The sequence below is a fragment of the Passer domesticus genome, chromosome 12, assembly GCF_036417665.1.
Source record: "Passer domesticus isolate bPasDom1 chromosome 12, bPasDom1.hap1, whole genome shotgun sequence".
NCBI lineage: Eukaryota > Metazoa > Chordata > Aves > Passeriformes > Passeridae > Passer > Passer domesticus.
Window position 1 is genome coordinate 7,480,901 of NC_087485.1, and position 27,989 is coordinate 7,508,889.

A 27,989-nucleotide genomic window follows, 5' to 3' on the forward strand; every position below is an offset into this window, starting at 1 on the left:
CCCCTGCAGCCCGTGTCCCTGAGCCCCACCACAGCAGAGGGAATGACATGTTCAAGCTGTTGAAGGACATAATTTTGAATGTGAATACAGGCAGAGGGAGGGAAGGGATTTCCCCAGGGTGATGCAGCAGGCCCAGAGTTCACTCCAGCTCCCAGGGCTGGACCTGCAGGATCCCACCCAGACAACCAGGGGCATTTGGATTCTGACTCACAAGGCTCTTGCACAACTAACGGCAAAATTCAGAAGTAGTTAAAATGCCTCTTTATTAATATACAAACCTAGCAACATTTAAGCCAACCAAAATATGAAATGAAATCAAGCATGATATAAATACAGCATACATGACAACATGGCCTCAGTGGAGAGCAGCAAACTCACCCTGACTTGTGCGCTTGGGAACAGCTGTCCACGTCCTCTGGCATCAGAGCAGCTTTGTCTCTCCTAAACCCCTCCAAATCCAAACTCAGCAGAGGTGAGACCACTGTGCCCCTTGAAGGAAGAGTACCTGGCACGAGCCTTCTCTGACCCCACACTGCAAAGGGATTAAAGAGCCTCCCTGTGCTGCTGGAGACAACCTGCTGGCACCTGCTTGCCAAAGCCCTGCGAGGGCAGAGGGAATGGCCATAGTGGATGGGGAACCATGCTGCTGACACTGCTCCTTGCTCTGTCCCACCTCAGCTACATCCATTGCACAGCATTCACAAACATAAGGCACTAGAAGAGTGTTTTCACAGGTTCAAACTTCAGTTGTTCGTAAAATTCTGGCAGCATGCATCAGAAATCTACCCAGCCCTTTTAAAATCTGGTCTTGGGAGACAAAAGCATGAAGGGGGGTTTGGATGAGTGTCCTGCTGCAAGCCTGACCAGGAGATGCAGGAGAACCTGTCAAGGACTTGAGAGATATTAATCTGCCTCTGGTTATACTGGAAGAAGTGAGATCTATCCCACTAAGGGAAAAGGAGGGAATTTTAGCATGAAAAAATCCTTAGTGGTGCCATGGTGAAAGGCAACAGCACAGTTTTTCCTTTAAAGCACACAAAATGGATCAGATCCTAGCTGGAATGGCTGACAACTCCCAAGTATCTGCTCTGCTTGTAGCAGGGTCAAGGATCTGTGTGGGAAGATCAACTGCTACCAGTATTAACAAATCAGTAAATATTAATGTGAACACTTTCCTCATTATAACATACTGCTCCTCTTCGATGAGACTCCTGATTCCAAGCAGGTGGAATCTCTAACAGAACATCAGCCCAGTGTGCCACACCTGCAAAGCAGCTCTGGCTTGTGCTGTAACCCAGAAGCCAGCCTGACATCAGTAATGCAGCCCAGCTTTGAGACAAATGGGAGATGAGAAGTCTCAGAGCCATCTCAGCACACACAACAGGCGGTAGCAGATCCCCTCCCCTCCTGCTTCTCCTGACTCCTGCCTGCAAATGTCAGCTGGTACAGCAGGGAAGCGTTCAGGCAGAGAATTTTGTTTCCTTTAATGCAATGGGACACCCACGGAGTATTCTACACCAGCCCAGGCTTCTTTAGACAAAGAAGGAAACCCATTACACCACAAGGAAAAAGTGAATAAATCCATTTCGGGGTGGGAACAAACAGGAAGGTGTCAGCCCAGCACTGGACAGGCACAAGGGCTCCCAGCTCCAAAAAAATTCCAGTCTCATACTGCAATAGCAGCTTCCACCATCCCCCAGTGCTTGCTCAAAGTTACCATCTCTGGGTGCACAGCACACAGTTTTCCAGGAAGGAAATCAAATGGCAGGCACAGCCAGTGCCCAAACATCTCACCTAAAGCTTTAAGGCATTTATAAATATTCATTCTTTTTTCCTCTCTCAAATGCAAGGACCACTCATGCCAAGGGCTGTAAGCCCACTGCTACAGCCATAATACTTAAGGGAAGTTTAAAGTGCAAAGAAAATTTTCAAATGCTTTTTAGTGAAAGCTTGAAGTCATCAGATAACACCAACCCCTGCCTTTCTTGACTTTTGTTCCATGACTGCCTTTTTTTTTTTTAAATAGAAATCCAAACAATCAATTAAGGAAAAGTTAGTTTAAAACAGGAAAACATCCCAAAATAGGCAGAAATTATTCTGACCCAGTATTATAATAAAGTCATTTGGGAAGACAAATATGAAGATTGTAAACATTTTGCTCACCATTATCAGCAGCCAAGAGCTGTGTTTAAATAAAAATGACTTCTGCCCTTGTAAGCAACTCCCCATTTTCCTGACACAGGAACTACCTCATTCTCATAGATCTCTTCCCAAAATGTCACCATTCTATTCAAACGTGCTGGAAGAAGGATGAGGCTGGTGATGTCAGTGCTGCTACAAGAATGTGCCAGGGAGACAAAAGTGCTCCAGGCAATCAAGTGCACACAGTCCCCACTTCTCCAGTGTGGAACCATTTCCTTCATCCCAATGAGAGGGGTAAATGTGTGCTGGGAAACAAGTGCTAATGCTGTCCCAACTCTGCCAAGAGCCAGGGCTCTCACTTGTACAGCATCAAGGCTGCAGAGGAAGATGCTCCCTGAGCTGGGAATGGAAGCTGATCATCTCTACAAGGCTGGGCTTAAGGAGTTGAATAATGAGCAAAGGATTAAACCTTCACTGCATCTCTCCTTCCACCTCAGCTCAGCCACTCCATCATCCCCCCACCAGTTTTTATTTTGCTGTGCCTCACTCTCTGATGGCAGAAGGAACCAATGCACTCAGCCACCTGAGGAAGGAAACTAAAGAAGTTTTAAGGACAGTTGGGAAAATCCTGGCTCAGGGAAAGTTAAATGATGGGATTTACAGCAGCCACAAACCTGCCTGGAGTTCTGATGTTGCTATCAGCACCATCTAAAAGGTGAATAAGTTAAGTTGATGCAGAGATACAGATCTAGAGCCAACCTGGCTCCAATGACAAAGCATCAGGTAGAAGGAAGAGAAGAACCTTGTGCATGAGCAATTGTACAGCAGCAGAGTTTGAAGGTGTCATAGGAAGAGCAACATGATCGTTGGCAACTCAAATGCAACAGAAGAAAGGAGGAATGCAAGCTTATACCAAGATGTGGAGATGCAGTAGAAGTTTGACACAACCTCCCTTCTTTGCCACAAAATAAGAAACTGTCCAGCAAGGCCTATCAAATCTAGATACTGGAGAAAACAAAAAGAAACGAAACCCAGCAAAGACAGATGTGAAAATGACCGCAACACATCCTCCTGAAACAGAAAACATAATTCTAGAAACAGACTATTAATTTTATCCTCAGATTGTTAAATAGGAACAATATACTCCTGCTTTTCTAGTACCAGTTTTACTCAAGCCTTGCATTACTCACTCAAGGACTAACAAAACAGGATAACTTAAGAAGGGACACAGCAAGGTCAAGACAATATAATATCTCTGTAAAAATCATTTAATGCAAGGAAGCACTATGCCTTATATAAGTTCCCCTGATGGCACTTGGGCAAGCCAGCCCTTCCCATGGATGCACATTGAGATGGATTCTCTGGCTGCCTTCCCTGCAAAGATGCCTGTATGAAAGGAATCTACAGGGCTGCTCCCATCCTGGACAGCAAGACTCAGAGAACTGGTAACAACCCTGTGACTGATACACACGAGGTGCACAGAGCAGACCTGCAGCTGCTGCTTCAGCACGGAATGAGGCCATTTCCCCTTCTACTGCCACAGAGAGAGATGCTATTTTTGTGTTTCCCAATCCAAGGTTCATAGTCTTACTGTGCAGAATGAGAACAAACAACCTTTTTTAGCAAAAAGCATTTTAAAGCAGTTTTAATGATGAGAATCAGGATGTAGAATTTTACAGTCCCTGTTATTTACCATCTTACACGTAAAGACCACAGCAGCTTCGAAGATAAAATTTTTAATTTTCTAATTTGAAGCTGTACTAAAGGTAGTAACTCTTCAACAGATTTAGTTGTTCTTTTTTTAGTTCTTTCTACTTTAATCATCAGATAAAGGGATTAGAGTCTTACATCACTGCTTAATACTTCAAGATGAAAACACTATGCTAGAAGGATCTTCCTCCAATTCGGTATCACTATTTTAAAATGTGATCCAATTGTCCTCTTGATGGGTGTTCAAGTTGGTAAAAGCAAACTATTCTTTACATTGTAAATTTAAAAATAGCTACACCAGAAATTAAATCAACTAAGCCTGAACAGCAGTTAAAGACCTCTCAGGTTCTGATCTAAAACAAGAAGAGAATTCATAGCAGGGAGGGTCGGAGTAGGCGTTAATGAGCTGTAAGACTGACAATTACCAAACCTCCCAAGTCTCAAACAGCAAACACAGCCTTACACAAGGTGCTGCTATATCTACCATCATGGTGGAAAACTATTTCCACTCTCTATTTTTGGTATGGAAAAGTCAATAGATCTAGACATAAAATAAACTTTTCAGACATAAAATAAACCTTAGCAGACATAATGACAAAAGTAGCTCATAAAACACAATTTTACTGTCAGAACTGCTGGAGAAGAGACATCCATGTATGGAAAGTTGCCTGAGGAACTAGCAGGCACCATTAAATTAGGGAAAAGGAAAAATAATCACAGGAAGAATATAATGCAGCTGGAATGAGTGGTTGGTAAAGGACAGCATGCTGCTAGCTTTCCAGTTTGGTCTTAACTAATTCTAACTCTGCAGAGAACTGAACAGCTCGAGCTAAAATCTCTCTTCAGCAGTTTCAATACAAACTTCAGCACACCTTGGCCCTATACCTTTCCTTCTCCTGAAGGAGTATTAGGCCTTACTCAGCCACAACAGATGGTCAATAAACCCTAAGCAGAAGGGGTACCCCACATCCTAAATACCACATACAAAACTCTTTCTTTGGTTGAATGCCTGTTTCCATGGTAAAGCAGTGTCCCATAAAACCAACTGAGAAGGACCAAGGTCCTCCCTGGTACACACATCCAGCATGGGAACAATGGGATCATGGTATCTCTCTAAGCAGAAAAGATATGCAAGAAGTAATTATAGAGTTTAAACTGCCATTAGATGCTTTATGAACCTTTCATTTAAGTGATTAATTCTAACATACCAGGGAAAATTTCAGTTCAGGGAGCAATAATAGGGGAATTTGGCAGAAATGACAAGCAGGCGGAATCTCGCCTACAGCAGCTGCAGAGAGTACTCTGCGCTGTGAGATCTCAAAAAGCTGCCCCAGTGTGGTTACTCCTTTTCAGAAACTGGAAAATTCTGCATGCCAGTTCAGAACTAGGTTTGAAATCCTGGAAGAAGCCACACATTTCAGTGGAACTCACCAGACAAAGGAACGCATGCTCAGAGAAGTGATATCTACATTCAACCTACTACACCATATGCTCAAATCCTAAATTCCCTTACAGTTTCCTGAACTGGCAGCCACAGACCCAACTGAAGGCACAGCTTAAAGCAACTGAAGCAGCAGAACACAAACTTAAAACATGAACCAGGGGAGCTTTTGAGCTCATATTTACATTACTGATGCTCACCATTTAACTGGAAAATAAAGTGTCCAAAAGTGGTTCTAGACCATAGAGAAAGTGTTCACCACAGCTTACAGGGCAGACAACAGTGCAAGGTTGTGTTTGAAGTCCAAAACAGATGCTGAAGCAGAAAGACCATGAGAAGTATGTGGTATTAGAGGCAGGGAAAACATTGAACAGATCTTTTTCAAGTAAATGAAAAGCATCTTTGTTTTTGATTGTGCTCAAAATATGAAGAAGATGATGCAAATGTGCACAAGGCAATTCAGCATTCTCCCGTTTCTTTACCATTTACCATCAGTGATTGAACTGGCACATTTTGACACCTGAAGAAGGGGTGAATTTCCAGCTGCACCATCTGGAGTATCTGTATGAGAAGCCAGATGCAAAGAGCAGTGCTGAAGAAAAGCACTTTATAATCCCACTGCCATGCTTCCTTCACTCCTTACTCAACCCCTTCAGTTGAGGTACTACTGAGAGACAAAGAAGTGCAACAGATTTGAGGAGGAAAACAGAAGACAAATTCTTCTGTCTAGCAGGAGCTGCTGAGACATTTTCTCACCACCAACAGAAAACCCAGTGTTTCTCACACCACAGGTGAGCCAAATGCTGTGTCTTTTCCTACAATTTCAAAATAACCACAGTCAGCTAAAACTAGGAGATAATATCCCCTCCTGCTGCTCAAGTTCCCCAAAACAACACAAGTTCTCCACGAACCTTGCCAGATGAGTTTGACCAAGTCACATAAACAAAGTGAAAGACAATCCCCAAAGAGACTGTATATTGTGCAGCTTAAACAGAAGCAGCCTTTCAACACTGCTATTTAACATTAAACACTAACATTTATCCTTGTTAGAAATCAGTATTCTTGCTAATAAAAAAGAAAAAACAACATTCCTTTATAGAAGTGAAATGCACATGTTGATCTTTGACTATATTTATAGAAGGCCATTTACTTTCAGTGACCCCACACAAAAAATTCAATCCCACCAACAATGCACTTAACCAACACTACTGTCATCTCAATACTCTGATGTTAAATCTACTCCCTGCTAGGGAAAAACCAAAATGGTGGACAAGGGAGGCAGTGACAGGCTGGACAACACCAAAACCTGTCTCTAGACTGTGCTCACACAATGCTTTGTCTCATGCCAGTGAGGTAGCTGATGGTTCTACTGCTGTGTGCATCGACACACCAACCCCTCTAACACGCAGTATGTGGAGAGCAGGGTGAGGTCAGCCATCACCTGAACCACAGGCAGCAAAGATCTGCTGTCCCATGCCTTATGCTGGAGAGGAGAGAGGAAGGGTGCAGTCTTCAGGGATTCACCCCAACCCTTCCCATCACTAGAAGGCCAGGGCCTTTGGTGGGGTTCAGTCAAACACAGGCATCCCTGCATGTTCAGCACTGTGCTTCATCCACTGGGGCACAGGGGAGCCTGGCAAGGGTTGAAGGAGGGAAACAGACAGGGTTGGGAAAGCTTGAAAATTAAAAGTTTTAAAATATACAAAATGTAACACACTGGAAAAAGTTTAAAAGTTGCAAGACAAGAAAGGAAAATAAAGAAATATATGAGGTGAAGAGAAAGGGCTAGAAGATGGTGGGAAAAGACTCCAGCTTGGGACAAGGGGCAGGTCTAGTCTACTCAGCACTACTCCCTCTGGTAGCCACTCAGTTCCACCTCATCCTTGCGGCGCCGCTGCGCGAAGAGGGAGCTGAAGGGATAGAGCTTGGCTTTGGCCTGGAAGCGCTGCCCGGCAATGTCGATCTCGTACTCCCCCTGGTTGATGAAGTCAGTGGTCACCACCAGCTCCTCCCCCGTCTTCTCGTCGAAGTGGTGCACGAAGCCGAGGCAGACGTGGCGCTCCAGGGTGTAGCTGTAGGCACTGCTGGTGGTCTTGCCCACGTAGCGGCCGTTGCGGAAAATGGGCTCCCCCCACCAGGGCCAGAGGTCCATATCCGTGTCATGGTCCTCGAGGATGAACATGGTAAAGCGCTTGTACACCCCGTTCTGCTTCTGTTCCAACAGCGCTTCCTGGCCGAGAAAATCCATTCCCTGTGGGGAAAAGGGAGCATCAGCTGATGTGAGGGACACGAAGCGTGGCAGCTGCTGAGCTGCCGACAAGGGCAACTTATACTTGAAACTTATGCCCCATCAAAATGGGCTGCCTCCATATACAAGTAGCCCAGCTCAGGCAGCTTTTCTGTCATGTTTGCTGCTCCAGATGTTAAAACACACAGAAATGTTTGTGAAGCTGGTCTTTAGAAAAAATCATTCTAATTTTCACTCTAGCGAAAACCATGTCTCCATTCCAGTTTTTGCCATTTTTCTTGTTCCATAAGTCTACCCTTCTTTATAAACCAGAAGGAAACTGTAACTAATATGAAATTTGTATCCTTAGTCACTACATTCTTTTCTTGAATCAATACAAGCATTTGTTTTGGCTCATGCAAAGATGCAGAAAGAAAACAAGACTGTGATTGCAATAGCACCTGCTACCACAAAAGCGTGATATAACTCTAGACTGTTCTACAAACTCCCCTGTTTTATTAAAAATAGAGAACACCTGTTATTGGTGCCTAGCCTTGTATATAACATCATTAAACGACACCGGGTGCACATGCTGGCTTTTGCTTCATCAGATTGGGAAAACAGTTTAGAGTAGCAAGAATTCTGAGCATCTGTAAGGTACAGAGCACCTCTGCCACACTGGGCACTGCACACATAAGCAGCATCAGACACAGATCACTGGGAATGCTGCCCAGGAAGGAGAAAAACTGAGAATTTTAGTATTTCTAGCAGCCTTCTCAAGCACAAGAATGTATGTTACAGCTACTGCACACAGCTCCATAAAAACACATCCATCTGCTTGGCTGGCAGCCTTTCAGTCCAGTTCTGCTCTCCCACCAGCCCCTGTGCAGCAAGTGGTGTACCTTATCCAGCTTGACCTGGAACTCGCGTCCACACTCCATAGGAGTAGTAAAAGCATCCAGATCCTGGCCCCAGAAGGCAAAGAACTTCTCGATGCGCAGGCTGCGGAGCGCGTAATAACCGGCATTGCGAATGCCGTACTTCTGCCCCATGTTCATCACCTCGTTGTACACGTGGAGGGCATACTGCAATGGAAGGGTGAAACACACACTGGCACCAGGAGAGAGCAGCAGCATCTGGCACCACCAGGAATGGCACTGTCCCCTGTCACTGAAGCACAAGAGCTCTGCTCCACTGGAATGCAATATTAAGCAGAAAAACTCCCCCTGGTGCCTGCAGGCAGCTTTCCTGTGGTGCAAATCAGACATCTCATCACCTGGAGTCAACTTGGAAAATGTTTCCGATTTATGCATGCAAGCAACTGCTTTAATTAGCTCAGGCTGCAGTGCACCCTTACCTCTATGGGGATATAAAGCACGAAGCCAGGTTCTCCTGTGTGAGTGATACTCATCACACGGATGCCATTAGCATAGCCCACGCTCATCTCCTGCAGAATCAGAGGGGGTGAAATCATCCAAACTGGAACACAGCACAGAGATCCAGAAGGAGCACAATGCATAACACATCCACACTGCCCAGCCCTCTCTCCCCTTTGCCACCTGCACATACTTGCAACAAATTTAAATTTCCAAATTCAAATAGTGATGTCACATTATCCAAACTTGTTAGTCATTTCCTGACGCTTGGCAACAAGCCCTGGAACTAGGTCAGGACACAGGTTGTATTCTAGATAGAAGACAGAAGTTGAATAGCAACTATCTGCTCGGCCTTCCAACAGGCTGACAGGAGAAAATGATGTCAGAGTCCCCAATCCCAGATGCCCCTCTGACAGCTTCATAATTGATTATATGAAACATGTCAAGATATCAAATGGTGACAAGTCTACAGTGAGAGGAATACTGAAAACAAATGCATATTCACCTATATATTTAGCAAACACAAGCCAAAGACAAGTGAGCCTAGAGAGTTCTTTACCAACCTAGCTCAGTAACTGCAGTAAACCTTCCTGTAAATCTTAATTCTCCTCTAATTATCCAAAACATTTTTCCTGTCCTTCCACCTATGCTTTGAAAAACCTAGCAGAGTGAGAACAGAAGCACAGTCACTCACCTTGCAAAAGAGAGAGGGGAAGTGTTCTGCAGTCATTGGGGCATAGGACAACTCTGACAAGACATCCACAGCACGGGGGCCAATCAGATTGAGAGCTAAAGAGGGGAACAAAACAGTATTAGGATGAAACTGGAGAAGTCTTACCTGGTATCTAATGTGCTGCTCCAATTCTGAAGTCTTATCGAACTAATAGATGTGTTTACATTTAATAACAGAGGAGAGAGTCATTAAACTCTCTTCTGACAGTCCATAGTAAAAGAATGCTGTCTTCTAGCTCAGAGCTTGCCAGAAAAGAGTCTCTGAATGGCTGTTTTCATCCAAATGTTTGGAAGGGAGACTAAATCGCAACTCCAGGCACTTTAAACAATTAACTGGCATGCAGCAGGAGACGCCATTTGTGATTTTGAGCCGACGAGGTCTGCTTTTAGTGATTTCTTACCTGTGTACTTCCAGGTCACATCCTCTAGGACCAGGTTGCTGTCATCGGGCAGGCGGTTCTTCAGCCAGGTCCAGCAATGAACTTGTTGGTCAGTAGGGGAAATCATGAAGAAGCTGGAACAGACAAATCAAACCCAAAAAACAATGAGAGAACAACCACAAAGTGAATCAGTTCATTCTTCATTCATCAACTACTCAGCCATTCAGCAGTTTCCAAGCTGACAGGAGACGAAAACAAGCTGGTTTGTGAAAACCACAGCTCAAGTCTCTGGATCAATGCCATTACATCTGTCATGAAAAGAAATCTCCCACTTCAAGCATTACCAGTGGTCTGGCAACAAGAAGTGACTAGATGTGGAACACAGGGAATTCTGCAGGAAGCTGACAGAGTATCTCAAAGGTCAAAACTGATTTGCAGAAAGGACTTGCAGCTCTTCACCACCAGTGATTCTCTGTACTCTGACAGTCAGAGTAGAGATGGCACACACAGCGATTTCTTGTTTTAGCAGAAGTCTTTTGACACACAATGGTGGTTATTATTAACAGTTTCCAAAAACAGAACTCCACTTGATATGGGAAAATAAGCTGCTTGTGTGTGTGTCTGATAGAAACTGTGAGTTAAAGTACATCAACATCTGTAGGAATCACTAGACAAGGAGGGAAGCTACTGGTTTCACAGAGAGGACAATACTTTCAAGTAATACATGAATGCAGACAGAAGTGGAAGAGAAAGAAAAGCTGTTTCTAATTGAAAGAGAAGCAACAAAATGGTTTCACACCAATACAGTGGAAACAGCATAGAAAACCATCCAGAAAAATAAATCCAACACTCAGCTGGGACATGGCTATGAAGTTCTTAAAATGAGAAATCTTTTCATTGGATGCCAAAGAGAGCCCAGACTGGTAAGTCTAAGGGTAAAATCCTGTGATCATGTCAGCTTGCATGAGAGAGCACAAAAAGAATGATAAAAGACTGCAGAACTGACAATTAGAGTACATATACTGTAATGAAAATTGAAATAATAAAAAAGCAGTATTTTCAATGTGCAATTCCAGTAAGGACATTGGTCAGGAGTTAGTTTAATGGTTTAAATTATTACCTAAATTAATAAACTCCTGTGACTGCTAAACACAATTTCTATCTCAATTAAGAAATTAAACATCTAAATGTCTAACATTTTGAGGAAATCTATGTTCATCAGTAATCCTGGAAAAGGACTTATTTCCCTCAGTGTTTTTAAGTTCAGAAGCTCCCTTTCACTTGAGTTACTGAATTAGGAATACTAGTGGAGAACTGAGACTTTTTAATTCAGGGTGGTGATGAAAGTTTATGATCTTCATGAAGAAGTCCTTAAAGGCTCAAACACCAAAAGGGTGATGGCTAAAGATGCTGTCTGCACACCCACCTGCGCTTGCTGAGCCGGGCTATGCTGCAGTCATTCTCATACCCTCCTTTCTCATTAAGCATTCCTGTATGCACAACATGCCCAACTGGCACATCCAGGTCATTTGAGAAGAGATACTGCAGACTCTCCAGGGCCTGGTCTCCGGTGGACTACATGAATCAAAAGGAAGAGAAAGTCAGACAAGCTGCCTGAGCAAAACAAATCTACTGGGGCACCTTAGGATTGCATCAACATCCTGGCCTAAATTATTTCAATTTGTGATGATCGTGACACTGACATCTCGAGCGTAACAGGATACAACAGTACCACAGTGCCAGAGGTCAAATTCTATGTATAGATTAAGCTGATATTTCTATAAACTGGGCCCTCGACAGACAAAACTCAATCTGTGCTAAATACTCTGGTACAACCTGAATTTAGCCATACAGTGTGACTTTATCTATCCTCAAGAGGACACAGATTTTTTTTCAAAAGCAGGCAATAATAAACTAAAGGTCACCTTTACCAGGTGGTCCCTACCTAGGTACTTACACTTATTTCAAACTTGGTAAAAGATGACATGTCAATAACACAAACTGCTTCCTTACAGCACTTGACTTCAGAACCCACAATATCAAACCAGTCTGGTTTGTAAAAAGTTTTGCTGTGATCCAAATCCAGCAGATCTAATACAAAGAAAAACGGAAGGAAAAATTCATAAACTGGATGAATTACGACCTTACACAGACCAATTGCGAAGCACTAGGCAGAGGAAAATACAATCTCACCACTGCCAGGTGGGACAAAGTACTTGACTCTCTCAAACCCGTGCTTCTCCATCCAGCGGGCTCCCTGCGCGTCCAGGCGGTCGTACAGCGGTGACGTGCGCAGCTGCCTGCCAGTCTGGAAGTCCCAGCGGGGAACTTTCAGATCACACATGAGGGCTGCAATGGTCATAAAGATCCTTTTTTAGGTAAAGTGATTATCTTTATCTAAACTTTTCTTCCAGATTATCAGTACTTATGAATATCTGAACCATTAATAAAACTCCCTCAAAACGGCTCCAAGCTTCCTTTTCCTGCTTTTGGAAATCCACAAATCCGTTTTGATCCATTTATAGCTCTGCAAAATCAGAGTAACAATATTTGCACAAAACACTTGTATTTATAGATACTTATGGCCTCACGACAATTCTGCAAGATAACAAAAACTCTATTTTTCATGAAGTCATGCTGACTAGCATTAATTATGCAGGATTCTTCCCTGGCAGTGCACTATATCAGATATTTTGACAATGCTAATGCTGGGGTAGGGAGCTACAGGGACCATCTCATTTGCCTTAAATACTGACAACTCAGCCTTCTGTAATCATTGAAGCTTTTCCAAATGGCTTCTCTATCTGTTCAGCTAGTATAAAATAATTTTATTTAGCAAACAAGTTACCCTAATAAACATTAAGCATCCTCCTTACTTATCAGTGGAGAGTGATAACTTAAGGATGCTTGAATACTACTTTATAAATGTTAAGATTCTACCTAGGTCAGAAACTGCTTAAAACTGAAGATAAGCCAACTAACTCTTACTGAACACTTCCATAATTTCTGCCTCATAGCTAACAATTTAATGAATTTATTGGTAATATCTCAAACTGGTATAACTGAAAGAGAGAGTATAGGGAAGACCAGATTAGAATGGGAACATAACACTTCAAAAATGGAATACATTTCTCACTCTGTAAAAACTAGAGGGATTCTGTAGCTGTCAGAACTGAGGTTTGTACTGGAGAGCAACTGCAGAATAATGCCCAGAGTACAAAGTGATTTTTCTGGGAAGGAGGTCAAAGCAGCATAAGGTTTTTATTCCCCAGATATAGCAGGGCTAAGAGGTTTACCCAGCTTCTCTGCTTTCACATGAACATATGTTTTTAGTTTAGACTTGGTATTCAAGTGATTGTTCCTGTTATGCAACTTGTGGAGCACTTCGTACTTCTGTTTCGAACTTGAAAAGAAGTGATCCACAATATTCAGACAATATGACACATATTCAAACAACAGGAGGAAACAAAGCATGGCTTTAGACAAGAAAAATGGCATTTCTAATCTTTTCTGCAAGGTATTTATCGCAAACTTTGACAGGAGAAAGCAGTATGTCTACGAAGAGTTCCTGAATTATGCAAGATAACTGGGTCACCCAGCCATAAGTTGGAAGTGAAGGTATTTCCACACCATAATGATGTGCAAAGAATAACAATCTTTGAGACAGTGTAACATTCCCAGTTAAGACCTTGGCAATGCTTTTTTAGGCTGGAGTCCTACAGAGACACATACAAATTTTCCTATATCAGAGGCAAAGCACAGAAATAGCAGAGAGCAAGGTACCAACAGCATTTTTTTAGAAAAGTTAATAAGAATGCTGGCATACAAAGAAATCCTCATCCTTTCCCTTCTCCTGGGAAGGGGTTGTATTGCCACGAAGGAGGTCAGGAAGAAGGAAAATGTTTCTCAGAGTGACAGCAGTGGAGAGACAGTGTAGCAAAGGGCAAAATCTTGGACAGCCGGGCCAGAGCTAAACACAGAGACCTCACTTACGCATGACTTCCATCACACGGTGACGGAGGAAAGTGCGACTGCTCTGAAGGGTTCCAAAACGCTTCAGATCCAAGGGCCAGACATTTTCCGACGGATACCCATTTACTATCCACTCTGCCAGGTACCTGATGGAAGAAATAAAGACAGACTGAGATATCAGCCAATGTCTCAAGGGAAAAGTGTAGCTTTGAAGTCAGAAGGAAAGCAGTTTGAACTTGAGAATTTCTTACAATAGCGAGAGAGAAGACATGTAACATAGTATTCTAAACACTAGCAGAATCTGGAGAGCTTCCCTTTATACAATGCATTCACCAGATTTCCAAATTACTAATTGCCCATTAGGATGAAGCATACAGGGCAGCAGGAAGTTCAGGACATGTGCTAAATGAAGCCAGAGCCTGGACAGGTAACCTGGCTGACACCGTGTCAAATGCTTGTCTGATACAAAAGGAGGTGCAAATACATTTCAGATGGAGTTTAATGCTTCTGCTTTCTCATTTCTCACTGCCTGGTGTAGGCTCAGCCACAAACTACCAGTGACAGCATTCATTTAGCACAAGTTGCCAGCCAAGTTATGTTTAGCTACACTTCCAGCAGTGAAGGACGAAGGCATTCTCCAGAGCTAATGGACACAAGCAACTCAGAATTCAACAGAGCAGAAGGTTCTGTTCACAGCCAGTAGACAACAAAACAAAGGGATTTGGAACTGATCATGAAGTTACATTAGCAAGCTAAGCTGTTTATTTTGGGGGCTGTAGCAACAAATGAACAAACGGTGCTTTTACCTTCAGAATTTACTTTGATTCTTAAGAGAACCTCACTGGAAAGATTCTCTGTATTTCATGTGACAACAAAAAAATAATTATGAGCCGTTTCTCTGGTGAGTTAAATTATTAGACAATAGACATAAACTAGTGAAGACAAATACAGATACTAACACCAACATGAAAAACGAGCAGTTTTTAAGAAGGCTGTGGGCCAGAAGGAATGCTCAGTCACCAAAACGAAATGGCAATCAGAGGGAGAAATGATAATTCAGCAACTTTGCTGCTGAGATCCCACTTAAATGCCTAAGAATCTGCATTAACACGGGAACTGGATTTTACTGGGAAATTATTACACCCCTAGCTTACTGTAGGGGACAGTCTGAAACTACTGTCAGCACTGGCATCACATATATGGTGTTTCATTAGCAACAGATTCACACAGCTTTCAGAGGAATTAACTGCTGTATCAACTTGGATGATCTAAAGACTTGAATCGAATGATAAAGGGGATCATGAAGCACAAGAGATGAGGGAACATACGCTTTGCTAAGCTTTTATGTCTCTATGGTAGTTTAAAAAAAATCTACCAGTAACAGAATCATAGAATTACAGAATATCCCGAGTTGGAATGGACACAGAAGAATCACTGAGTCCAACTCCTGGCCCTGGACAGGATAACTCCAAGAATCACACCAGTGCCTGAGACCACTGTCCAAATGCTTCTTAAACTCTGGCAGGCTTGATGCTGTGACCACTTCCCTGGGGAGCCTGTTCCAGTATCCAACCACACTCTGGGTGAAGAACCTTTTACTAGTATCCAACTTAAACCTCCTCTAACATAGCTTTAACAAAGCTTACTTGATCCTCAGCTGCTCAGTTAGATGTGATGGCAGAGGAGAGGTGTGCAGGATGGAAGGAGAATCCAACACAGGTTTGAAAGACACACTGAGAACATAATCAGAAAACAGCAACAGCTCCTCTCTTTCACTCAAGTCAGAAACGAAAGAGGAGTCTTTGTCAGAGGAGATGACAAATACCAACCAGAACATTCTACACAGGAGGATCACCTGAGCAGTCTCTTGGCTAAAGCCCTACTTACACACACAATAATAGACCACTTACTTGCCTGCTCCCCCACCATAGGAGATGCCAGCTGAGTTCATGCCAGCCAGAACGAAGTAGCCTCGTGCAGTGGGCGACTCTCCCATGATGCATCGCATGTCTGGGGTGAAGGACTCTGGGCAATTCACCAACTGCATGATCTGCAGAGCCTCCAAAGCTGGCATCCTGCGCAGGAGGGCACCCAGAAGTGGCGCTAGAACCCAAGACAATAAAGAGAAAAATATGTCTCAACACATTTCAGCTGCTTCAGGTGGAAAGTGCTTCCATGTTTTGATAGATTCACAGGAGAAATTGTTTACTTGCTGGAATCACACTACTCAAAATGGATCACACAGCATACAATAAAAGCAGCCATATTGACCCAGACCAAGAGCTGAGTATTATTTCAACAGTACAAGAGCACTGTTCAGGTTTTTTTGGGCAATAGGAACAGAAGTCAAATAGAAACACAGTGAGGTAAATGTACAGGATGCTTGTCACATGCACTCTGCAAGCCTCCACCTATCATCAGCTCACAGGATTTCCTAAAAATTTGGTATATTTTTTTGTATTTAGGAACCCATAAATTGGTCTCTCTTTTAAGTACTAGACCAGTCTTTCCCAGCCTCATGAAAAAAATCCAACAAACACAGACAAGGAGTCCCATGTGTTAAAATCTGTTGTATGAGGAATCATCACCTTTTGTTTTAAAGCTCACACTCAATTTCTTTTTATGCCTCCCAGCATTAGAAGAGACAGTGGTCAGGAATCCCCCTTCCAGCCTGTCCATCTCATTCCAGATTCTACAGACCTCTGTTCATTTCCCTTCTGTCATTTCCTTTCCCCATCCCACTCAGTCACTCCATTGCTGGAAACTATTCCAAGTTTTGATCAGTCTCTTGCTGCTCTTCCACCAGACCTTCTCCAGTCCTATGACACCCTCTGGAAACAGGGAGCCTAGAACAAGAACTAGCATCTGGCAAAACAAGGATTTACTGTTGCATAATGACCTGTATTTTCTGCTCCTTTCCCAGTAATTCCTAACTTGTCTTTTGCTTTGACCGCTGCTGCACTGATGTCTTCACAGAACTAACACAAACCCTCAAGGTCTGTTCAAAGCCCATCACATCACATGGTGAAAACAAGACCATCCCCACAAACACCCGTGCACTTGCGTCACTTCACATTTATCCTCATTGAATTTCCTCACTGCTTCATTGCCCAGTCACGCTGGAAAAGTCCTTCAGCAACTCTTCACAGTTTGACATTTGAGAGCATTAATAAATGGGTAAGATATCTACTTGGCTTTTGTTGCCCGAAAGTTACCTCTGCTTAGTACTCCAGATAAAAGCCCTCAAGATTCAGCCCTAAGAACACTCCTGAGCTTTATGTACAAGCAGTAAAATAATCAGATTTCACATTACCTAAGAGGCTACAAACAGAACTGACTTGTTCTTTCTCTTCCCTCTCTCAAGCATTAGAATTCCAGAATGAGAGCCTGGTGTTACAGGCTATTTTTCTATTGATAAAGAGAGATCAGTGCTAGATTTGTTCTCGTACCCAGTCCAATTTAAGAAACTCCCCAGATTATTTTAAAATCAAAAGGTGTTCCAACGACAAAGATCAAAGCAGTAATACAAGAGCTCAAACCCCAGGAACTGCGGCCCTAGAAAAGGATCAAATACTGCCTGAGTTAGCTCTGACTCTGCTCAACTGTTCAGCACATTTGAACGGATAAAAGGGCAATGCTGGAACAGAGCATGCAGCTGCTTCAGAAGCTTGGGCAATCTGGGGGTGCCAGCAAGCAGTGCCTTTTCATTTTATCCAAATGAAAATCGAAAATGAAGTGGGTGCAGAGCTTGAGCAACTCATTACTGAAGCTAATATCTTCAAGCAAGTCTTTAGGCATCTAGGGATCTAAAAACCTTTAGCATATGCCAGCACAAAACAGCGCCCCATCCTGGCTTCACCCCCTGGAGTTTAAACTTTTACAGTATCAGTATGGTGTCTCTCAGAAATCAAAGTAAAATTATTCAATTTAACTTGAAGCACAGCTGGAAAAACATACTATAACTGCAGAAAGAAATCAGTGAAATTCCATCCACACCTAGGGTCACAGAGGCATGTGTATTCACGAGGGATGCAGAGAGCTCTGATACAAGGGAAAGCTGGATTCCTGAATATAAGGCAAATTTGAGGATCAGAGGGCACATACCAACTTACCAGGTATCAAAGAGGCAAGAGTAGTTGGGGAAGAAAGGGACTCACAGACCATGCTATGCTCTTTCCTAGAGAAAGAGCCCTCCATGTAAAAATACATGTGGAATATGAAATCAGAATCAAATAAAATGAAAAGACAGAAAAATTTAACTATAATAAACAACTGTCAATGGTGGGATGAAGTCTGGGAAGCCACAATACCAACTTCTGTCCACAAAGCAACTGCCACTGATAGAAATGCACTGTCAGTCTCTGATGAAGAGAGCTGCAGAAACAAAATACCACAGCTATGTGGCAGGTCAACAGTGTTGATCTACTGTGTCACAAGAGGAGCAGCACGTTGACTGACAGTCAACAACTGAAATGGAAGAGCAGTGCTGGGAAGCTGATGTATTACCTTGCTGCTCTAGAACAAGGTAACACATGCTGAGGGTTAGTGGGTGTTTTTAAACATTACACAGACATCACAGAACCTGGGAATGGTTTAGGTTGGAAGGGACTTTAAAGCTCATCTCATTCCAACCCTGGCATGGCAGGGACACCTTCCACTAGACCAGGTTGTTCCAAGCCCCATCCAACCTGACCTTAAACACTGAGCAACTTGTGCCAGTGCTCATCACTCTCACAGGGAAGAATTTCTTAATAATACCTAATTCTGCCCTCTATCATTTGGAAGCCATTCCCTCTTGTTCCAGCATTCCCTGTCAGAAGTCCCTCTCCAGCTCTCCTGTAGGCTGCAGGTACTGCAGCCCTTGGTAAAGGGTTTTTCAGCAAATTACTGACAAATGAGTGAATTTGAGAGAATATTCATCTTTCCCACAGATCAATGACAGCTGGCACTGTCATGAACTCTGCCTTCTGCTGAAGTCATGTGTGTCACTGCTGTGGGAACCTTTCTTCCCTAACATACCAAAATGATCCCAGTCTTCTTGAAGGTTCTGGATCTCCAGCTGGTTCCGTCCCTCCGTGAAGAGGGGTTTGGGGTTTTTCTCAAAGCCTCCTGAGAGGATGCCACCCTGCCAGTTGCGTATGTAGATCCTGCCATCGGGGTCGACAATAGCTGCAGGGGGAAGAAAAGAGGTGAGAAGGGAATTGAGAGAAGGGATATCTGTCTCAGGCTGCTGTCCCACACACACCAATGATGGGGGGCTAGTGATACACCAGGCCAAGCCAGCAGTCTCCCAGCATGAGAAGGGACAGTGTCAGTTCCCCAGCCCCATGCTGTCACACCATTCTGGTTCTCATGTGACACCCTGGTGAGCCAGTTTAAATAAACCATTAGCTCCCACCACAGCCATGCATGATGTTAACTTTTGGAGAGCACAATAAACTGAATTAAACCTGAGGAGCCCCAAGCCAACAGGACAGTGTTCCCAGGAGAGGACACAAGAGGGATTCAGAATCCTTGTGGCACTGAGAAGCTATTATACCGGCTTAGTTACACTGAAATTGTACCCAAGACCAGATCTTCCACCATGACATGTCTGGCCCTGCCCCTCTTTCTCTTCCTATTCTAAGAACAGCTAATTTGTAACAGATCCAGCTTACTGCAAGCCACCAGCACAACGAAGGTGGGCAGCACTGGGGACTGGATTGCTCCTTCCACTGGTAGTGTGTCAACTTGAAGTGTTTATGTTACCCCACCTTACATACTCCACAGCAATTTTTGTCATGTACAGAAACGCTGAGAATACATATATGTGAATATATACATATTATATATATATATATATATATATATCTACACACAGGGGTTTTAATTAGTCAAATAAAAGTGAAGCACTTGGACTCTATCAGAGATCTCAATTCCCTGGACAGTGCCTACATTACTCACTAGAAGCAGAAAATCTTGGTAACAACTGAGAGTAAATAAGTAAAGCTTTCTTCTTCTCAACCACAGTTTTCCAACACAAAGGCTTTTTTTTAAGAGATCCAAAAGCCAGAACATGGGGAAGGAGCAATTACCTCAAGTTTGGTTGCCCCTACAGCTCATAGACATGTAAATGCCATTGTAAAGCCTTAGCTTCAGCTGGAGGAAAGGAATAGATGGGCCATCTGGGGCCAGCAGCCTGCAAGGAAAACATAGTGCCAATGCTAGCACATTCTCCAGCCCAGAAATGCAGCAATCCAAGACTCAGACACAACTACTACTCGAGCTAGAGTCAAGGTCATTCCCCTGCTAAGCTGATGAACTCTCAAAACCATTTTCTGCAGGAAAAGCTTTCCAAAGAATAAAGATATTCTTTCTACCACTGAAAAAGGATATTCAAAGCAATTCAAAGAGAAGGACTTCACAATCCCAAATGAGCTGAGGACTGACAGCCTGAGGTTGGCCTTTTTGTCACAAAATACAGGTCACCTTGGAAAGGCAGGTATAATTCACCAAGAAAAGTGAGAAGAGCTGAAGAATCCTTACTTGGTAAGCTGCTTGACAGAGGCTCTTGCAAAGGATGTGTCAAGAGGTAGAAGTGTTCACAGGCATGGACTGGGATATGGACTGGTTCCTCCCCAGAGTGGCCCAACTCATAGGCCCACTGAAATCAAAAAGTGCAGGTCAGAATGGAAAAGAAAAAAACCAAAAAACCAGCTTCAGGAAAAGACCAGGACATAAGCACCTCTCTGATTTTGCTTTCATAAAAGATTCGGTTCAGACCCTGGGATATTAAACAGACACTATTTTTTTCTCTTTTCTTAAAATTTGAACTGTTTTGGATAAAGACTGCTTTTCTGTTCCTAACATGATAACTAGAAAAGTGGGGCCCCAACTCAAAACTAAGAAGTACCAGTTTGCAACACAAAGGCAAAATAAGATCTGTAGACCAAAGTCACTACTAGGTTCAGCACCTAGAAGCAGAATAGGCAGCATTTAGGGGCCTGAAATAAGACTAACTTATTTACTAACTAATAAGACTTACTTATTTACTAACAAGGGGGACAGCTGCTAGCTGAGAAACTGCAATTGTCAGGTGTATCTTCTAGCAGAGAAGACATGACACTAAGGAGTAAAAGCAAACTAATTTTTTGGCTGTCTCCCTAACAGCCAAAGCGAAGTTCTTCCTGTCAGAAGGGTGAACCTCCCAGCAGAGAGACCATGGACAGAGCTGTACCAACAAGCTGCAGGTACTGCTCAGCAGGTTAACACCCAGCCTTTGGTGCACTGCAAATGGCAAGCACTGCTTTTGCTCCTTCACTCCTCCTTATCCTGCTGGGATAAGTTGATGAGTAACATGATTTGATCTACTCCAGTAAACTAAGCCAAAGCACAAACCATTAAAAAATCCAAAAGGAAAACCAACAACAAAAAATAAAAGAACCAGAGAGAAGTGCACATATTCTTAAGCAACACAAACAAGAAAGAAAAAATTGAAAAAATTCAACCTGGCCAGCACAGTTGACGAAGTACTCGCACTGAATCCGCCCTCTGTCAGTCTCAACCCCGGTCACTTGTCCCTTCTGGATTGTGACATGGCTGACACTCGTCCGCTCATGAATCTGGACACCTGGAGTGGATCAGAAAGTCAGCATGCCATGAGCTTTCTTTCTAATGTGTCAGCCTGTTAGCTTTAAACCCTAACACTCAACCAAAATGCTTATTTTCTCTTGGAGACAAAATTTCTATTCTTGACCCAGTAATTCTTAAGCAAAACCCTATTATTTGTAAAACATAACATGTACAATTTGCACAGGCTGACACTGTGAAGAGCTACAGTTTTTTTTTCTCATGTGACAATCTGGGTGATAAATAGACCCCCAGTATCCACAACACAAAAAAAAAAAAAAAGAGTCTAAGCTTCTTTCCAATGGATTTTTTTCCATTACAATTCCTTAATGAAACAAATTTGTAGTTTCAGATGGCATAACTGATTCTCTTACAGGAAATAAATCATTCTGTGGAAAAAAATCAAAGCAGTATGCAAAATCAAGCTGTAAAAGAAATGAAGAGAAGTATCTTCCTAAGCAGCTTCTTCCAATCTGATGGACTTTCATCCTCAATGACCTCATTTCCTGTTAACTTATTTAACCTTTCTCCCTACTTTTAAACCACACACTGGTCAAGCACCATTTATTAATACACTTCCAAACCTATTTCCAAAGCATATGTGCTCAATTAAATACTCCACAAGACTCAGCCACTCTTTTTCATTTGTAGGTAATTAACTATTTTGATGTGTAATTATGAGTCAATTCTAGGAAGTAAAGAGTGTGTGCTTTTTCAGAGAAATATGTAACCACTAAGGACAACAAACAGGTGTAAATATGTAACCACTACAGACAGCAAACAGGTGCTTGAACTATCCCAAGAAACTTGTAAACATTCAACACATAAAAAAAAAATCAGCCTGCTTTTGCGGAAACAAACAGGTTTAAAGAATCTGAACTTCACAGAAATAACAGAATTTTGGTCTTCAGTGGTCAGGTAGAATATCAAAAGAGATGCAGAACACAGCTATCATGCAGGAGAGCACTCTGTAGATAAAAAAAGCTCCTACCATTCCGTGAGGCAGCAGTTGCCAGAGCCAGGCTCACGTTGGCAGACGACACGAGTGCATCTTCTGGCACATACATGGCCCCCACAAGGTCATGGATGTTGATGAGCGGGTGGAGCTGTGACACTTTCTTTGGGCTGATAATTTCACATGGTATTCCCATTACACTGCCACAGAACACAAAAAACAGCATGTCATTTGTGGTGCAGGAGAGCTGGTGCACACAAGCCGAGTTGTACTTCCTGCTCATACGTACTTCAGCGATGAAGCAATGCGCTTCAGAGAGATCAGTCGGTCCTGAGTCTGAGCCAGTGAAATAGAGCCTGTCTTCATGTACCCTATGACAATGACCAAAGTCAAGTCAGATTTGGACAGGATCTTGAACTCCTTTCCATCTCAGACTCACTGCTTTAATATAATTGCAGACTTGTTGCTCCCACTACTCAGGAGCCTGGAAATCCCCCATCCTCAAAAAACTTTAAACACTTCGGAGCTAGTAATTAAAAAGTGCATGAGAGAACTTATTTAAAAAAGCAATTTAATTTTTAATTGTGTTCTCTTTCTGCTTCATATACTCCTGTTTATAAAAAAACCCCTGAATTTCACACATAGTAGCTATTAAAAGAGAGAGAAGTTAAAAGTGATCTAATGACTACTCAGAAGAATAAAACTTCAACAGCTAAAAGCAGGTGTCATATCACTCTAACACCTGCACTAAATTAGTATTCATCTTAATTGCAGGCATAGTTATGAACCTCTATTGAGGTATTCATTTGTCTGACATACACGACAAGTTCTTGTCAGAAGAAAACTTTCAGTGACCAAGTTCTTCCTATCAGGTACATGCCCAGACATGCTGGAGGGAAAGGGAGAATTTCAACAAAATCTTTTTTTGTTATTTCCAAGGCTAGACTGCAGTAAGAGACACAGCTTTGGTTATGCCTCAGTGCTCCTGTTAACCACATTTTCTTTTTGAGATGTGAATCAGTGCACAGAACAGGCCAACTTGCTCCAGTCACTGCAATATATTTTCCATGTCCTTGTGAAAATTCCCGTGTCTGCCCAAGTTACAGACAACATGCAAGCTGTCGCAATTTGCAAGAAGTCTGCCTTCAGTTTGCCTGTCTGATATTCTTCTCCCCTTTCTGATTACACTAGTGACATCACTTTGCATCTGATTAGGTCCATATGTATTGTTTCTGAACAGGACTTTCAAGCCTTAAGACACTGTAAAACCACAGTCAGTGTGGTTTTATTACTCATTCACACATATTTCAGTGTTAGTACTTCAGTTTCCTAGAGATTGCTCCATGATGACACTTTCAGTACCTGTTTGCACTCCTGTCTCCTGTTCCAGCTGCTGGTAGAGCTTGTTTGAATAGTGTGCCATCTTCAGCTCTATGGACACAGGCCTGGCTGTGCTCACAATGCCAGCACAGAAGCGAGTGGTGCCAGCAGCCAACCTGCAGGAGAAGGTGCAGAGAAGGGCCATGATCATACAGCTACCAGGTACACACTCCACACCAGGCTGCTCCAGCAGCTCCACTGGCAGCACAAACCACACAGCAACTTCTTCCCCAAACACATCAGAACAACACGAAGTTGGATGATGCAGGGCTGACACAACCTCTAGAATGAGATTCCTTTTGCTCACTTTTGAAAGCACACTGCATTCCAAGACAATTTCTCTTTAACAAGTCCTAAAAACTGACATTTTTCAAATAAAGCACTTTTTGTAAAAAAAAAAAAATTAAAATCTTACACTTAAGTTGAGCTGCCTGATTCTTTCCTTCTCCAAAGCAGGATTTCCCTCAAATCAAAATTAACTTGGTTTTGAGTCTTACATCTATGAAGTATGAACAAGTCCCTCTCACTCTCTAACAACTGCCATAGACAAAAACACGTTTCTTGTCTCTTCTAAAACTGTCCCTAAACCATTGAGCTATTTGGTGAAGAGCTGCTCTAGAGACAGAAACCGACACAACTCCATGCAGCATGGACAGGGGAAGACAAGGCAATTAGATTTAAGCATCTCCTTTGCAGCCCTGCTTCCACAACAATTCCAAGTTACCTTTGCTGCTGCTGAAGCCATCCTGCATTTCTCCATTTGACACAACTGCTTTCAGCCTAGCATGTCCATATTCTCTCAGTAATTTAACCAAAGATTCAGTTGAAAGAATATTTGTTACACCCCTACTCAACAACAATCCAAAGAGCCAAAGCACAGTCTCACCATGCTGTGCTCCTCATAAGACACTTCTGCTACTGCAATATTCCTCCTTCTCCTTGAGCATGCACAGACTGAGCCTACACAGCATCTTGATTCACTGCAGATCCTTAATAGGCTGTTCAAACCCTGCTCCAAGCTAGCAAAAATTATTCCCTTCCAAACACAGCCCAGCACCCCACTTGGCTCACAAGGACCCCACTCACAAGGTCTCAGGTGAGAATACCCAATTTCTTTTCTTTGCAGCTAGAAAGAACCTGCTGCTTCCCAGGCACACAAACTCCAGGAACCACAGCTAATTATTCTTCAAGGCAGTATCAGGTGGGAAGTTCTAAAGCAGATGATAAATATACATTCCAGCACTTATTTAGGGCATTAGAAGCTGCTACAATAAACACCTCTTCAAACCCTAAAGTCTCAGTGGTGTTTCGTGCCCAGGATCCCCAAACTGCTCAATGAAAACACCACGAATGGCCCTCAGAAATGGGACATCTAAAACAACAGGGGAAATGTTGGGATGCACAGCTTTCAACAGGAGAGAGCTGACCAAACTCACTGAGGACACTTCTGCTCAGCCAAACCGTAACAGCCTTGGCTATTTTACAGAGAGGCAATAAATCCTCCAACAAATGGATAATCTGGGCATTTAACCAGCTTACAGGGGGATGTTTTAGTGATGCCTGCTTATAACCTCTTGCCATCTCTGGAGCTTGGGTGGCTGTGTAATGCTTTAGACACACACAGCATCCTGCTCTGAGAGGTCAACAGGGGCTGTAGGAGTAATGTGGATTTTGAGTTCTTTTAAAATGGTCCATCATCCTTGCCAGCTGCATTGCTCTACATGATCACCTGTGATGACAGCAGAGCAGCTAGGCATCTCCCAAAGGAACAGTGGTGCATGGAAAACCCACACCAGAGTAGAGTTCTCCTGATGGGAACTGCAGCACATGCAGGACACTCACTGGAGCCCAGTACTGATCACTCCCCACTGTGCCACCCCCAGGCTGCTCAGGGCACTGTGGGGAGGTAGAAGACCCTGGAGTGCCAGAGTGAAGTTGAGGAAAAAAAAGGTAGCATTTTAATACTTGCTTTTTGTTTCTCACTACCTGAATCTATTGCAACTGTCATGAAATAAAGTAATTATTTTAGATTAATTCTCCCTAGGATAAGTCTGTTTTGCCCATGGCAGTACAATCTCCATATCTTTATCCTCATCCACAAGTTTTGTTGGTTTAATTTCTCTCTGTCTTGCAGAGGGAAATGGCATGGCTGCAGGGAGTCTGGCCCTGAGCCACAGTCACACAAGGGATACTCTTCACCCTGCAGAGCAGCCCTGTGCTTGGGAAGGGGCAGTAAGTGTTGATATTAATGTTCAGTACAACCTTACTGCCCCCAGGGAAAAGGCTATTTCCAGGTCTTCAGCTCAGGTGAAGAGATAGAAATAACACATTACAGCAGACATTGCTCTGCATAGATGTCTCACTTTGTTGGGTTTTTTAACCAGAAATCCTTACCTGCCCTGCTCAAGTAAGACTATATCCTTAAAGCCCATCTTGGAAAGGTGATAGGCCACAGAGGTGCCCATGATTCCACCACCACAGATGACAACCTGTGCCTGTGCTGGCAGGGACACGGGGTGGGGCTCTGCTGTAGCTGAGGTGCTTCTCTGGGAGCTGGGCATCCTCCTCCATTTCGGGTGAGCTGCCCGCCACTGCAGATCGGACAGCAGCCGCAGGAACATCCCGGCAGCTCTCTGTCTCTTCTCCTAAAGCACCACCTAGACGTGCTCAGATGTTACCTCAGCACCACTCCTTCTAGGAAGGAAAAGATGAGACTCACATTACCACTTCTCTTATGACACACAAGGCTGGCAGCAGGACACATCACGTGGTGTGCCGGGTATAAGTGGACACGAGAAAGCTGATGAGCAAACAAACAGGAGGGCAGCTGCTCCTGAAACAACAACCTTGCCGTTGAGATTTAAACTTATGTCATGAAACAGGAACAGAGCATTACACCTTTGGTTTTGACATAGTGCAACTTGACAATGAGCAAAAAACCAGACGAAAGGTGGAAAAGCTCTCACACCAGTGCCAAGGAGAGCTGAAACGGCCATCAGGCACAGATCATGCTCTGGAATGTTTCGAAAGCCAGAAGCAATTAGGGCACAAATAAGCTTGATTATTAACGCTGCCAGGCCTTTACCTGAAGAAGGAAACGAAGTCTGTGGTCAGAGTAACTGGCACAGGGCACTGCAGAAGCCCCTCCGGGAACAGCTTTAGCACAGGCTTTACCGCAGGGCCTCGCTGCGGCAGCGTCCCCGGCAGCAGCACCGCAGGCTCCGCTCCGTGCCGGCAGCCTGAGGGCCGGGGGTGTCAGGGAGCCCCGGCCGGGGGGCCCCGCTTGGGCCTGCTCGCCCCGCCGCCGCGCTGCGGGGCGGCCGGGGGGCAGGGAGGGCGCGGAGGCGGCGGCGGGCGCGGCGGGGTGGCGGAGCGGGGCCGGGCCGGGCTCGGCGGGTGGCGGAGCGGGGCCGGGCCGGGCTCGGCGGGTGGCGGAGCGGGGCCGGGCCGGGCTCGGCGGGGCCGCGCCGCCTCACCGGGGCACAGGGAGGCCGGCCTGACCTTCCGCGCTTTACGGCCGCGGCCGCCGCGCGACAGCCGCCCCTGCGCGTGCGTCACCCGCCCCGCCCCGGGGGCGTGGCCAAGCGAGGCCCCTCCCACCCCGCGCGCGTCCCCTCAGGAATAAACCACCACAAGTACAAACCTGCAGACTCTTTTTATTAAATTCTCCCATTTCATCTGTACAGAAAAAAAAATGCACATTATTATGTTCAGAAGTTCAGTAACATCTCAAAATTACACAGCATGGACATGTAAAAAAAAAAAACCAAACAAACCAAAAAAAAACAAAAAAAAAACCAACTGAAACAAGGAGCGGCCAGGATTTATACACAGAAAGGGGAAACAATTTACAAAAAAAAAAGTCTCGTTAATGTCACATTTAAAAATAATTATAATAATAAAAAAAAGAGACTACGTTCAAGGAGCATCCGCTGTACAGCAGGAATGCGCTGGGTGCTCGGTACACTGCGGGGTGCTGGGAGCCCCTGCCCTCAACACTCCGGCACTCGCTGCGGATCTCCCTCCACGGGCACTCCTTTCCCTTCCCTTCGCTCCTAGTTCGGTA

General features: G+C 43.9%; 1 protein-coding gene across 4 annotated transcripts; it reads right to left on the reverse strand.

The window, feature by feature from the left end:
- Positions 1 to 246: 246 nt before the first annotated feature.
- Positions 247 to 27,366, reverse strand: PDPR (pyruvate dehydrogenase phosphatase regulatory subunit). Of its 4 annotated transcripts, none has more exons than XM_064386290.1 (18): positions 27,009 to 27,366; positions 26,318 to 26,614; positions 23,906 to 24,039; positions 22,833 to 22,914; positions 22,580 to 22,743; positions 21,468 to 21,589; positions 20,506 to 20,623; positions 19,000 to 19,149; positions 15,891 to 16,083; positions 14,002 to 14,126; positions 12,202 to 12,357; positions 11,966 to 12,099; positions 11,435 to 11,583; positions 10,030 to 10,142; positions 9,591 to 9,685; positions 8,878 to 8,967; positions 8,423 to 8,605; positions 247 to 7,544 (listed from the first exon to the last, which is right to left on the reverse strand). In XM_064386290.1, exons 2-18 carry the CDS (start codon positions 26,542 to 26,544, stop codon positions 7,140 to 7,142), a joined length of 2,640 nt encoding a protein of 879 aa, XP_064242360.1. In that variant the 5' UTR covers positions 26,545 to 26,614; positions 27,009 to 27,366; the 3' UTR covers positions 247 to 7,139. The 4 variants fall into 4 exon arrangements, with proteins under 4 accessions (XP_064242360.1, XP_064242359.1, XP_064242361.1 ...); XM_064386289.1 differs by having other exon boundaries at positions 26,318 to 26,617; XM_064386291.1 differs by lacking the exons at positions 22,833 to 22,914; positions 26,318 to 26,614; positions 27,009 to 27,366 and having other exon boundaries at positions 23,906 to 24,037.
- Between the last annotated feature and the right edge of the window lie 623 nt (positions 27,367 to 27,989).

Bases quoted from the DNA above. Each gene is read 5' to 3' on its own strand.
- PDPR (XM_064386290.1), bottom strand. From the start codon at position 26,544: ATGTTCCTGCGGCTGCTGTCCGATCTGCAGTGGCGGGCAGCTCACCCG. The intron at 22,915-23,905 runs GTACTGAAAGTG...TCATTGTCATAG, and splicing joins GGAGACAGGAGTGCAAACAG to GGTACATGAAGACAGGCTCT. The intron at 7,545-8,422 runs GTACACCACTTG...TTTTCCCCACAG, and splicing joins TCCAGGTCAAGCTGGATAAG to GGAATGGATTTTCTCGGCCA.